General features: G+C 34.5%; 1 protein-coding gene across 2 annotated transcripts in view; it reads right to left on the minus strand.

Moving 5' to 3' along the window:
- Positions 1-15,309, minus strand: part of PKHD1L1 (PKHD1 like 1) — a 157,581-nt gene that overhangs the window by 130,153 nt on the left and 12,119 nt on the right. For both annotated transcript variants that reach the window (XM_045453885.1, XM_045453884.1), the window contains exons 4-11: positions 14,883-14,991; positions 13,787-13,844; positions 12,123-12,216; positions 9,179-9,232; positions 8,487-8,560; positions 7,166-7,208; positions 3,221-3,291; positions 1,663-1,773 (exon numbers count right to left, since the gene is read on the minus strand). In XM_045453885.1, coding sequence (XP_045309841.1) covers positions 1,663-1,773; positions 3,221-3,291; positions 7,166-7,208; positions 8,487-8,560; positions 9,179-9,232; positions 12,123-12,216; positions 13,787-13,844; positions 14,883-14,991 — 614 coding nt within the window. The remainder of the gene's footprint in view (positions 1-1,662; positions 1,774-3,220; positions 3,292-7,165; positions 7,209-8,486; positions 8,561-9,178; positions 9,233-12,122; positions 12,217-13,786; positions 13,845-14,882; positions 14,992-15,309) is intronic.

Below are 15,309 nucleotides of genomic sequence, written 5' to 3' on the forward strand. Positions count from 1 at the left end.
AAATCTTGTCATTTGAAATGACGTGGATGAAGCTAGAGAGTATTATGCTAAGCAAAATAAGTCAGAGAAAAACAAATACCATATAATTTCACTCATATGTGGAATTTAAGAGATAAAACCACCGAGCAAAGGGAAAAGAGAGAGAGAGAGAGAGAGAGAGAGAGAGAGAGAGAAGCAAACCAAGAAACAGACTCTTAACTATTGAAAACAAGCTGATGGTTACCAGAGGAGAGGTGGATGGGGGATGGGTTAAATAGTTGATGGGGATTAAGGCATGCACTTGTTGGAATGAGCACTGCATGTTGTATGGAAACCAATTTGACAATAAATTATATTTTAAAAAATGCAAAAAAAAACCCACCTTTTAAAAAAAGTAACAAGTTAAAAGAAAAAGGAATTACTGAGGATTTAAAATCTTAAACCTGGCTGCCACATTAATGGCAGTGAAGTACCATAAAAATTTAACATGCTATAGTTATATTTGCATGTCAACTGTATCACAATATCAGATCCTAAAACACAGTATATAAATTAAAAATATTTTATGTTCTTGGTTTTAATATTTGAAACATATTTACGTATAAACTTCAAAATAACATACATGATATTTAAAAATCTTATTGCCTCAGTTTTAATATTTATGCAGGTGACCAGTAAGGATTCATAGAGATAGAGATATAAATGTTAGATGAGGTTATTTTAATTTCTTTTCTTCAAATCACATTTTGGTTGGCTCATGGGCATATTCCTTAAAAGTAGAAAGTACCATGGCAGAGGGCTGTATCAGAAAAAGTATGTACCCAATTGCATGGACAGACATGCAGTCCTTTGCTCATCAAGGTAGGTAAGGTCATTATGATCAAGTGGGCAGATCCCCTCTATTACATTCATCCTCTATCTCCCTTTTGAGCTACACAGCTTCCTACTTTGAACTGGTCTCAACCAGACACATAAAAATGATGTATAATGAGAGAACCAAGGCCTATGTACATTTGTAAAGATAGAACACATCAATGCTCTTTCCAGAGCCAACATCATCAGTGATTCCTGATGTCCAGATAAAACACAGTCAGTGAAAAGGGAATGAGAAGAGTATCCCCACGTACTTTACATTTCCCCATAACCAACCCCCTGAGAATTATACAACAGTTCAAGAAAGGCATTTAAAAGTTTGCTAAATAGAGGGTATATGTGTCTCAAAGTATGGTGGGGAATTTGTGGATGGCAACTACGATGCTGCCACACAATGTCCTTTGGTGATGAACTCAGAGCCCAAGTCCTGATCAGGTAAGGCTGCAAGAAATAGCCCTCACTGAAAAGTAGCAATGGGAAAAGTATCAAGCCCCAAAACCAAATGCCCATGTGAAAATACTCAGCTTTAAAAGTAAGACATTAAGGGGGTGCCTGGGCGGCCCAGTCAGTTAAGTGTCCAACTCTGGGTTTCTACTCAGGTCATGATGTCACAGTTCTGCTGAGCCTGCTTGGGATTCTTTCTCTCTCTCCCCCTCCCTGGCTCAAGCTCATGCTCTCTCTCAAAATAAATAAATAAACTTAAATAAATGTAAGACATTAATTGAAAAAAGACTATTATTCTGCTTACAAATTATTTAAAAGCCAGGATCTATTCTTATAATGTAATATATTAAAAGTCATAAAAAATACCTCCAACTAGAACTCTGACTGGGAAATCTGTCTGATCAAAGAATCGTCCACTTATTGTTAGCATGGTGCCACCTTGAATGCTTCCTCGTGACGGGGAAATCATAGTGACCTCTGGAGAGAGGGAGGAGAAACACATTAAATAAAATTTCATGAACATTACACATAAACCCAAATGCTTGAGTTTTATAAATTTTCTAGATTACCTAGCCTTGGCACATAGCACAGCACAGGCACTGGCTTACTAAATGAATGAATTAAATGTTTCGATTTGGTCTCTGGTGCAACCCTGCAAAAAGGACAATTAATATGGCTCTCACAGAGACCTACATCTCATGGGAACCAGTCTTTAGTGCTGACTGGTACTAAATGGTACCAGATACTGGTAATGGAGGATGCAGAAATTAAAGAAAACCTGGGCTGAGCAGAGTTGTTTGATTCAAACAAACAAAAAACACAGGAAGGCCAGAGAACAGCCTCTTTACCCCTATGCTCTTAAATAATAAGTTTTTCTTCTATTTCTGGGCCAACATCTTATATTTGTATTTTTCTCATATGAGAATACATTAACTATGATTGGAAGTCTTCTGGCTTCATATATAAAAGTTTTAGGTATATTAGTAAAATAGCCAGTGCATGATATATGATAGATTCTTATTGAAATTTATTCTTATTAGTTCTATCTATCAAAGTTCTTTGTATTTTTACATATGAGTTTCACATTAAATAGAAAAAGCCAGGATATGTCATATGTGATTGATTCCAAGACACTTTTCTTCACGTTTGAACATCTCTGAAATCTGAACGTGCCATTCCATCAATCACTCCTGACCTGGAATGAAGTGTAATTCTTCCAGGAGGGTTTGTGTTTGCTTTTGACACTCTCCTAGGAGTCTACCAACCTGAGATTTCTGTAAATTACAATAAATTATAATCTGCTTGAGGATTCTTTTGGACCATACCGAGACCATAAATCTGAGAGTACTGCCTTGTAGATTAAACTGACAGTGGAGAATTTTTTTTCCTCCCTCAACCCACAGCCCAAGCAGAGACATGCAAATTTCTCTTCTGTCTTTCCCCTGTTTTTTCAACCTTCTATTTAAAATATAGTTTTCAGGGGTGCCTGGGTGGCTTAGTCCATTAAGCATCCAATTTCAGCTCAGGTCATGATCTCACGGTTCGTGAGTTCAAGCCCCACGTTGGCTCTGTGCTAAGCCTGAAGCCTGCTTCAGATTCTGTGTCTCCCTCTCTCTCTGACCCTCCTCCTCCACTCACATTCTGTCTCTCTCCCTGCCTCAAAAATAAATAAATATTAAAATATAGTTTTCAGGGACTTAGCTTAATGTCAGGGCTTCCTATTAGGCTCCCCATCTTGTGTGCTTTTCCTTTCTTAGCAATACATAAATTAATATAGTACCCTTAACTCATTATTATCTTCGATTTGATGAAAGTACACATATACCCCTTCTGTCTCTCTCATTCTTTCTCTCTCTCTGTCACACACACACACACACACACACACATGCACACACACACACACACACACACACAGGTCACATACCTGCATATGTTTGAAACATTGAAATTTTATTTAGAGAAGAAACAAAATATGCCATTTTTTGTGGGAAACTCCTGTGTAAAAAAAAAAAGTAAAAATCCTTACTTTAAAATAAACTTTATTTTAGGAAAATGTTATTTTTTTAGTGATATAAATCATGTCATAATTTGCAAAAGAGCTGGACAGAACATTTTGGGAAGATAAAAATGTTCTATATCTTGATGTACTTATTGTTTACATAAATATAAAAGTATACAAATCAAATAGTCATCTGTCAGAACTTAATAAACTGCACACTTAAATTATGTACATTTTATTATATGCAAACTATACCTCAGTAAAGAATTCATATTAATGTAAAAAAACAGGATCACCCTTCATGCAGGCTCTTGTGTTGACAGCCCTCGTCTCTCCTCTCTTATAACCCATTTGACATCAGAGTAAGTAACATTACTGAACACTTATCAGATATCATGCTAAGGTTTTTAAGCTTTTAATCTAAGATTTTTTAAGCTTTAAACTTATTATGCCATTTTATCCTTACATTAACTCCATGAGGTAGGTACAAGTCAGAGAATCTACTTCTGTTACTCAAAATCACATGGGGAGTAAGTGGTAGAAATAGAATTTGAAGCCAGGCAAGTTGAGTCCTGACCCCTGGCTCCTATCCTGTATCCTACACAGTTCTCTTCTCCTGCCACTCACTAATCTGCATGAAAGCACAATGAATGAAAGCAGGTTAACAGTAACGCACCAGAGTTAAGTCACCCTTCACAAACATAGAACCTATTCACATTTTTTGACAGACATAAGATTTGCACTTTCATAGCCTGGAGAGCGTGGACGGTAAGGAATCTGATCCTAGAAATTAAATGCTGTTCCCTTAATTACCTCAATGTAATTCACAATTAGAGAAGTTAAGAAATTCAAGTATTAAGACTTAAAGCCCATTCATTGTATTTCTAACACACCAAAGTAAAATCTAAAAGGATAAGGCAAATCTTGTGGTTGAGACCAACAGTAAACTACAAATCTGACCCAAGCATTATGATCCACATTTGCAAGACTAAAGGGTCTCTGCAAATACTGAATGCTAAATTAGTTATTTAAGAAGTTCATACTGGATTCATGTTTGTATGCTATAAGCCTTTCAATTGATTTCTCAAAGATCTGAAATGATGCCAGCTCCAAAAATATTGTCTGTGGCCAGATCCTGCGTCTGAAAAATTAACCCTGCTTCTTAAGTTGGTGGGAAAATTGCCTCCTGAAATAAAATTTGAATGTAATTTATTTGGTATGACACTGAGGTGATTTTCACTAATTCATTGATAATGACTAGGCATTTCTCAATTAAGGCAGCCTCATCTGAACCTTATCAGTTTGGAACAGCTGTTGTTTGAACTTGGGGTAAGAGGAGAGAAGGTGAACTATTAAAAGAAATAGAGAATGGAAGCCACGATGGTCTTTAATTGGTTCATTTGATATTCAGGAAGACTCCTGAAATTTGTAAAATATGGATTTTTTAATTTATAAAATGATTTAACATTTTTTTAATGCCATGTAATCATAAAACTAGGCTTTTAAAAAGTATATGCCATATTTTTACCAGTTATCTTAAAGTCCTAAGATTGTTTTATATAGAAACACAGTTTCCTCAATTCTGAGACATTAATGCAAAAGAAAAGCTACTGGCTTTAAAAAAAAAAAAGGAATTATACACCAAGATCACAGAATCAACTATTTTAAGCAATATTTTTGCCTATATTATGTGCAAATTTGCTGGCTTTTTAAAATTGAAAGTTTCAGGGCATGTTAATGCAACATGCTGATTTATATATACTTATCAATCACATTCAAGCTTGATCACTCAAACCTATTTTTAGATAATTATTTCTCTGAGAAATCTATGATGGATTTGGTAATTAATACCTTTCACACAGACTCAGAACTAAGAATTCATCTTTTTCACCTGAAGAAGAATGACAGTGGCATTAAAAAAAAGCAAATATGTTTCAAGAAATCATTTAAAACTCAGTAATTACTGCTTCTAACATGATTTTCTAATTTTTTCAATAAAATCCTATTGCCTATATACATATGTAGGTAGTGTCCCTGCTGGAAAAAAAACTGGTAAATCATGGGACACTATGTCATTTGCCCCATGGAAATCACAACAGGGAGTCATAGTACCATTTACATGCCATCCACTATGGTCTGCCCTTGAATCATAATATTCTTCATGGTTTTGGTCCAGTCTGTATTGGTCTATAATAAAGTATGCAATCCAATCATCACTTTGTTATAAACCTATTCTTTCTGGATGTCTGGAACCAGATGATCCTCAAATACAATGATAATGGATTTGGTCTCACCAACTCAATTACAGTTCTATGCATGAAAGGATCAAACATCATCCTTATTTTGCAGTCTGTGAGGAATAACATCTACTTTGATTGTAATATTGCCATTCTTCTCAATCTTTTTCATCTTTTTTCAATCTTTTCTAATCATTCATCTCTCTTCAGAAACAAAAAAGAAATCAAAAGACTTATCCTATTATTGATCTACTACAGCTATGTTAGTATTGGATGGCTTGATAGTATGATTTATTTGGATTTCTGTTAACTGGCTCATTTTCTCATTGGAAGACACTATGATACATTGGGCAGAATAATTCATTTAGGTTTGGCACATCTTGGTCCTGCCCATAAAAGGCCATTAGCATGCCCCAGTTAGTGTGACAGCCAACAAATATCCCCACACATTTGCAAATGCACAGAGAGGTGGGGTAATCCTGCCATGGTCAAAGAATTCTGGATCAGGATGTTATGTAGTGATCCAATGTGGTTCTATGGCTGTAACCCTCCATCACTCTTTGCAGAGCACTGGAACGGAATGCTCAGAGCCTGGAGTTAGGCTGTGTGGGTTCACATTCCAGCACTCCTTCTAACTGGCTGAATATCCGTGGGCAAATTACTCAACATTCCTGAGTCTCATTGTTCCCAGTGTGCAACACAGGGGAGATGATAACACTCAATTTCATAGGTTCTTTGGGAGAATTCAACTAGACAATATATGTAAAGTGCTTAGTACCATGCCTGCGACTAAATGTTCTTTATTATCTGCAATATGAGGTTTGCAACATGTGTTGAGATTTGCATATTCTGATATTTCTATAAACATATGGTAGTCTTTCTTAGTGAAATTAGGATGTAGGATATCTACATATAACTCCCTTTCTCCAATTTGTGCCTCAGACACAGCCTTTCAGCTGTTGGGAAATCTAGCATTACCTAAAACAACAGTAAATCTTTGACTGTGATACTGAAAAGGGTTCTTTTAGGTCTTACGGCTTTTCTGACTTAATTGCAATTCTTTTGATAAACGAATAGTTCAGTTTTGATGTGAACTAATGTTAAGAGTAAATAAAATCTTGATTGATTCCAAGATGATTTCTAGCTTTATTAAAAATCATGATTATAAGTGATTAACATTGGTGCTAAGATGGACAATTGAGAGCTGTAACTGCCATCTTTCATCACTCTGTATGTCTTGATGCTTTAAATGAATACCTTTATGTGGTAATATTAACTGTGGGATTTTATTTACTCTTACATTAGTTCACATCAAAACTGAACTATTCAGTTATCAAAAGAATTACAATTAAGTCAGAAAAGCCGTAAGACATAAAAGAACCCTTTTCAATATCACAATCAAAGATTTATTTTGTTGTTTTAGGTAATGCCAGATTTCCCAACAGTTGAAAGTCTGTGTCTGAGATACAAACTGGAGAAAGGGAGTTACGGACCCCTTAAATATTAATTTGGGAGAAGAAAGTGATTAGCCGTTCTTTAATCTCTGGATCTATAGCACAAAGTAAATATATACTTTTATTTTATTTACCCAGTTGACTCAATTATGAAAATTATTATTTACAAAACGACCTACCTTCCATAATCACTATCCAAGATGAAGCTGACATTGTGATGACCTGGAATTAATTAAAATACACAATCAATTAAATTCCCAATCACAGGAGAACAATAACTGTACATTATAAAGCTGATTTAAAACCAAAGTAAAGACATTTAAAATTAAAACTGTAATTACACAACCATTTATTAATCCTCAAAGACATTATCTGAAAGAAGTATTTTAAAATATACACACTAAGATGTCTCAAAATTGTAACTAGAGGGGTGCCTGAGAGGGTCAGTCGGTTAAGTGTCTGTCCTCAGTTCAGGTCATGATCTCATGGTTCGTGAGTTCGAGCCCCACATCAGGCTCTCTGCTGTCAGCACAGAGCCTGCTTCAGATCTTCTGTCCCCCTCTCTCTCTGCCTGTGCCCCACTCACACACTCTCTCTCTCTTAAAAATAAATAAACTTAAATTTTTTAAAAATATAACTAGAAAAACCTGACGAAATATAGTAATGAATGAAGGATGATAAAAGAACATATGCATAACCATATATCCCTCAAATTTCCTTGATTCATTCAACAGCTATTTATTTGGGGGAGACACTCTGCTAGGGAGATGAGAGACACAGGGTGAGCTCTCGGTTCTCCAAACTGAGCATATTGTGCAGTAGAGGAAACAGCCAAGTGCAATGACACAAACGGAGAGCTAAAAATTGTGATAAAGCTATCAAAGAGAGGGAGAGTGAACTTTGAGAGTGGAAGGCAGGGCATCAGTGAAGGCTGTTTTGAAGACATGACATTTTATCGGAAATTCTCAAGATGGGAGGAGGCTTGGTAAGGCTCTGAGACAGAATGAAGTGAAGCTCATTCTAGAACTAAAGATTATAATGGATGCTAGCTGAACCTACTGTGGCAATCATTTCACAATATGTGAGTATCAAGCCATCAAGTTGTATGCCTTAAACTTACATAGTGATCTATGTCGATATAAAACTGGAAAAAAAAGAACTGAAAGATTTATGTGCCTGGAGTACATAGACCAAGGGGGGAAAAAAAACAACATAAAAATTAAGGCTAAAGGGAAAACAGCTAAATTAGTAATGGAATTTTCTGGATGACAGAAGAATAAAAAAAAAAAAAGAAATCTGAAGAAGTTTACCCTCAATGTAAACCTTAGGAAAAAGGTAATTTATACATGCTTACATGGAACTGATAAGAAGCCAAGGTAAAGAGGAAATGTTGAAAAGAAAGGGATGAAGGGGCAGGGGAGGTCTAAGAGAATATGAAACAAGGAAACAGAGTCAGTCAGGCATTTCTGAGAATTATGAAGAATGATGATCAACATTTACCAATATAGGTTCCAGTCGTCTTACAAATCATAGAACCCATGTCTCCATTTGGATGATCTAGTTTTAGACCATACCTAATAAAATATATATGTTAATTACAAAGTTTAGATTGACAATAGAGTTCTTAAATACTGTATTTCCCTTAAGTATCTATATAATAAAGATCCATTTATTGTCAAATAAATAATAAAATAAAATAAAGTAAAATAAAATAAAATAACTGTGTTTCCTTGAAAACATCTTATGGACTTTAGAATATCTATCAGGACAAAAACTGTTGCTACAACAAAAATTTCTGTAAAATGAAAATATTTCCCAGCCTTGGTTGAAGATACTTGAATAAAGCTTCAGTTTATAATTATTTTGTAGTTAACTTGGCTATCCCCATTGATATTCCTTTTAAATATTTTTAAATGCTACCAAATGAAATAGTCATTTGACAAAGATATTTCTCAAAATATCCTAAAACATAATAATCTAAATAGTAGTTCATATCATACTGTACTGGAGACAACAGGGGATATCAGGTTACATCTAACTATATAAATGACTGCTGATTTACCATACAAAATATTATAATTTTAACTGTATTTTAGAGTATTCAACTATACAGTTTGCTAGATATTACTATTTACACTGGTATGTTTATACCTACTATTCATATTCTAAATAAAATTATTTGAATTACTTACAAATTATCAGATTGTGGTATGAGAAGCTCACAGGGCATTCCTCCAATATAAACTCTGTATAAATATTTTATTGGAAAAGATCAAGTTATGTTTAGTAAGTCATTTCAAAATGCTCTCCTCCGACAAAGCTCGCTGACACCTTATATTTTTCTCAGAATCACTTATTATTACCCATCACTCATTCATTCAACAAACACCTATTGTACATCTATTATGTTGCAGTCTCTGCTGTAGATACTGGCACACATCAGGGAATAAAACAAAAATCTTGCCCTTGTGGGACTGACATTCTAACTAGGAAAGACCTGATAACAAACATGATAATCATAATACATTTGGTGTGTTAGAAAGTTATAATACCACAGGAACAGAAAATGTGGAAACAGATAATGGGAACTCTTCCATCAGAAGTTCAATTGAGTCAAATACAAAACAGAATTTTGTGTTTTGTAATACAAAGTATGTTCCTTTAATTCCTACAGGTAGGAATTACACAAGGTCCACAGCAGAAACCCCACAGAGTAATCAGGATGAAAAGAAGAACTAACATCCTCAATGCCACTGGAATGGAAATAAAAATCTGAGAAGAGGCAGGGTTAGGCTTGAGGGAAACATCTGCCTGTGCATTTCTCTAGATGACCAGGTCAACCTACTGCTTTAAGGGTGACAGACCCCGATGCTATTGGAAGCCTGCAGGCATGACTGGTACTGTATTCTTTGCTGTACTCAGAACAAACCACCAAGCTTCCGTGCCAACAAATCTCAGATTCAAAGTAAGTGCAGATACAAACATGAACTCTTAAAGTTAGGACTTGAGTTTGCAGAGAACTTTACGCTTTTTAATATACTCTTACACACTAATCTTTTATCATTACATTAGGTTTGTAATGCAAGTACACTGAATTACTGTACCCAGTATGAGATTTATGGATTCATATTCTCCTTCTAACCTCCCACTTTATTGCATCTAAATAATAAATTTAGCAGCGAACACCTACAGGCACTTACTATGTTTAATCCTTACAACCATCTTATGGGTTAGTAACTATTACTCTTCCATTTTATAGATGAAAAAACTGAGGCAGGAAGGTTAAGTAGCTTGCTTAAGCCTACAGCCATAAGGAATAGATTCGGGATTCAAACCCAGGCAGTTGGACTCCAGCAGGTGCTCTTAACCATGCCCAGTGATTCCCACAGTGATCTGGATTTGCCTATCAGTGGGATTACTACCCTATTTGGCCTTAAATATATAAAATTTTTTCCATCTTATCTTTTATACCAAAATCTCCTTGGTGGGTACCAAGTCCGTTAGTTATTTGTGTGTCCTCTATAATTTGTACCTTGTCTGAGTTTGGAGATTAGGCTGAATTGACAAGACCTGTGAGAGGCAGAAGCAGCTTAAACACCTTGGTGTCTTGACTTCCTGCTCAGAACATGGCCACTGCTCCCTGCTAAGGGAATCAAGCCCAGTAAACTGCTTTGGGGGTACTTGGTGTCACAATTAAGATGGTAGAAATGAGATAAATGCAGTTCTAAGACCTTCTTCACCTCTCACATCAATAGGTGTGTGAAAAGTTTTTCTACATTTATATAGTATCTCAGGGTCTCCAGGATATAAGGGCTAGGAAGCCTGATCTCTAGGTTGCTGCTGACTGCAGTCCTGTGATTTCATGAAATAATTTCTATCCATTCCCCTGTACTAAACACAAGAAATTTCAGCTACAATTGCTAAAAAAGGAATCTTCTTGAAGGTTAAGCTTTCTAATTCCTGGCATTATTATAGGAAAGGATGACTTAGAAAATACCATCTAAGAATTAGAATATAAGCCATTCATGGCATTCAACTATATGGAAGCAAACAAAATCTTTATGCTAAACTATCTATACAAAATGTTAAGTATTTTTTTCTCTATTTAGTACTTATTTTATTATATGTAAGGAAACAATATAAACATTTCCAGAGTATTACACATGCATACAAATGTGATTTGAGTACTACCTCACAGATTGCCACCTAAATTACCTTTGTTTCATTTAGTAAAACCTTTCAAATTACTTGCTTTACACAGTTATATACTCATATGTGTGTATACATATATATCACCTTTTCAGTATTTAAAAAAAACCTCTAATTGCTGTATGAATTGTTATCTAATTTATTTATCCATTTTATACATGTATTCGATAAGCATGGAGCCTCTTCAAAGCCATAGTACTGATTCTGTACTTCCTTCTATAGCAAATGAAGAGGGCTTTATGTCTTCCAAGGCAGGACTGAAATAGGTATAGCACACCTATGCTACAGAAAGATAATGCTAGTGACAATGCTAGTTTCTGGTCCAAAATGTGGACAATTATTTCTTGATATTAGGTAAATAGCCAATATTACCATCTGGTCCATAGCCGGTAAACAGAGGAACCAGTGTTCAAATCCTACACTGTCACTATAAGTTATTAACTATTTTCAGTTTCAGCACTCTCCCATGCACCATGGGGTAGAAGAAAAAGGGCCAAACTTCATGTTAGGAGGCTTCAGTTCCCCCCATCTTCCCCCATCCTATCTTGACTAAGCGATAAACCTCCAAGCTACACATATATACAAATTGAGGCAGTTAGATTAGGTAACAAGTTATCCAGTAATAAAGTTCTATGACTAACTCAATTACTATTGAACTTGCCTCCATGTTCCTTCCATTAATAATATCCATCAAAGAAAAAAAAAAGAATTACATCAAACCAAAAAAGAATGGCATATTGGCCCTTTGCTTCCATGTTGATGGATGAATCATCTAATAATCTACTTTTCTTCCTATAATATGGCTGAAAATACACTGCTTAATCCCATCACATTGTAGTGATTTTTAATATCATTGGACCCATTAATTTTGGAATATCACATCATGAGATACCATGATAAGCATATGTTTCCACATCAAAAACTTACCTCAAAATCCTAACATTTTTCCCATTTGAGCTTAATGCAGTATTACTTCCATAGACATCAGTGAAGATTCTGCCTTGGATAGTTATTAGTGTGCCTAAAACAAACAAACAAAAAAATCTGTGTAAGATTATCTACCCATACACCCATACACTTAATACCCAACATCAGAGGTATTCCCAATAAAACAGGCATCCAGATACTTATATCCCATGTTCATCACTATTGTTTACCATTGTTCTGAAAGTTCTAGCAAATACAATAAAACATGAGTATTTATGGTATTAAAGCACTATCTTTAAGTATTTATAGATAGTATTTATTAAAGTATTTATTAAAGAAGTTTTTCATGAAAAACAGAATAAATTATTCAATAAATACTGCCTGGGTCATGAATGACAAATTTGAAAAAATAAATAAGATCTCTACCAAAAATAAATAAATCCTAAGAGAAATAAAAATTAAATATAAAACTAAAACCATAAAAACTTGAAAAATAAGTATAAATTTATAAAATATCTATATAATTTGGGGTGGTACAGCCTTCTACAGCATAAAATGAATGAAGAAATGACAATGGTTAAGAGCTATAGATTTAATTTAGAAAATAAAAAATGTCTTAATGACAAGAAAAACCATTAATGAAATTTAAAAGTAAATGGTAAATTAAAAAAAATACTTTCCACACAAGGATATATATATCTTTAAAATATAAAGAATTTTTGTAACTTAATATGGAAAAATTGACTAGCATTAAATTAAACCAATGTGATGAACAAGTAATTTATAAAAGAAGAAATACAAATGGTCAATAAATATACATAAATAATTTTTTTTAATTTTTGTTTTACATTTATTCATTTTTTGAGAGACATAGAGAGACAGAGCACAGTTGGGGAGGGGCAGAGAGAGGAGACACAGAATCCGAAGCAGGCTCCAGGCTCCGAGCTGTCAGCACAGAGCCTGACGTGGGGCTTGAACTCACAAATTGTGAGATCATGACCTGAGGCGAAGTTGGACGTCCAACTGACTGAGCCATCCAGGCGCCCCATAAATGAGTAAATTCAACTGCATAAATCAAGAACTGGAAAAATTAGAAAGAAGATACTATATTTTTCATATAAATACTTGAAAAAAATTAGTACTTAAAATTGTCAAGAGTATAGAAAAGGGTATTTTCACATATTCCTGTTGGGATTATACACTGGTATAATTATAACTATAATGAAGTGGAAGCCAGCTAAATGTCCGATAGGGGTATAGTTAAATACTTTATAGCAGATTCATATGCACCCACTGAAAATCATTTTTGAGACAATATTGAGAGCCATTGTACAATCAGAAATGTGTTATTTAGGGCACCTGGATAGCTTAGTCGGTTTGGCGTTCAACTTGGTTTTAGCTCAAGTCGTGATCTCACGGTTTGTGAGTCTGAGCCACGCGCTGGGCTCTGCACTGACAGTGAGAAGTCTGCTTAGGATTCTCCCTCTTCCTTTCTCTCAGCCCCTCCCGCACTCACACATGTGCACTCTCTCTCTCTCTCAAAATAAATAAATACTTTAATAAAAAAGAAATATTACTTATAAATTATCAGATATAATAATTTTATACACTAAAAATTAAAGACCACAAACCAAAAAAAATATTTCAGCTGTCCTATAACAGACCTGGAGTTCCAGATAAAGGTGTGATGCTCTTTATTGTTGGGGTTCTGAAACTTTTTGCCTGTAAAATAATACCGTCAATAAGCTAATATCTCTGCTCCTTACATTATTTACATTTAAACAATATCCATAATATGACTGACAAAATATATCTTTTTACATATAAGAAAATAAAGTTTAGAATATTATTCTGATTATTCAAGATCTTTTCCTTAGCCACTAAAAATCTTCTTTCATTTCAAAATGTTTTTAGCTTGGAATTTTCACATTCAATCATCCTTCGTTATCAGTGTAAGTCAAACCCTAGTAATAATAAGGTTCTCTGGTAACAACTTTTAGGAATTTGGTGAAATAAAATTACAGAAAGCCTTCTTTTATTTAAGCCAATGGAGAAAAAATAACAAAGCATATTTCATAAACAGAAGCAAAACCTGGCAAAAGTCCATCAAAGTAAGCTTTAGTAACTAAGCTAATGATAACTTTCTAGAGCAATGCAGGTATAATTCTTAAGAATTGTGACAAACATGATTGGAATTGGGAGAGAGCAGAAGTCCAGGGAGCCCACAAGGGTGATGGAAACTCTAATACTTTTGATAGACACACATAATTTTTAAAAATATATGGATTATCCTTAGAAGAAATGTATTATTGTAAATAACTCTATATAGGGTAATTACATTTTGCATGACTTCTATGGTACGTGCAGTTATATTTCATCTCTTTACATTAGAAATTATAAAGAAAGGAAAAATAGGCTATTTAAAATGAAGGTGAATCCAATGACAATAAGAAAAGGAAAATCAAACTAAGAGTAGAAATGGAGAAAGAGAAAAAAGAGTATGAGTGAGGACACAATTTAAAGTTTAAAAGTTTAATTCAATAGTAAAATTAAAGAGGGAAACAAATAAATGATAAAAGAGATTCCACTACTACAGAAGATAATTAAAACTGAGTGAAGTTATCCTTAGCTACCTGCTAGTATATTTTTTAAATGTGGAAAAGATAACAATCTGTAAAATTAAAAAATAAAAGCCCAGTTCTGCAAGAAAGCAAGCACGAGATCGATTATCCGTTAAGCTAAAGAGGAGATCCCATGTACATTGAAGGTGCATGCCCAGCTGTCAAGGCGACCTCTGCAGGTATTACTTTCTGTAACAGGAACCCCATCCACACTGACTCTCACGGTGTAGGAACCTTCTGGCATTGCTCTGCAAAGCAAATGAAGAACATATAAGGAATGCAATGACCCTTTTATTTCATGTATACCATCAATAAAAAATACTGCCCCAGACTACAAGTCATTTTTGAAAACAAAGTGTCAAACATTCTAATTGACGTACAGCTAAATTCCATTCTATATTATTAGAATTCCATTCTATATTATGGAGAGAGTTCCATCCTGAACTCTGTACTGCAGATTCTAGCATCATGGACCTCAGGCAAATGCTTATTCTAAGTGCACTGGTGCTTACTGAGGAGGAAAACAAATGTATTAACAAATGTAAGAATAATAACTTGAAACGCTA

This window comes from Leopardus geoffroyi, chromosome C3, assembly GCF_018350155.1.
Source record: "Leopardus geoffroyi isolate Oge1 chromosome C3, O.geoffroyi_Oge1_pat1.0, whole genome shotgun sequence".
Lineage (NCBI taxonomy): Eukaryota > Metazoa > Chordata > Mammalia > Carnivora > Felidae > Leopardus > Leopardus geoffroyi.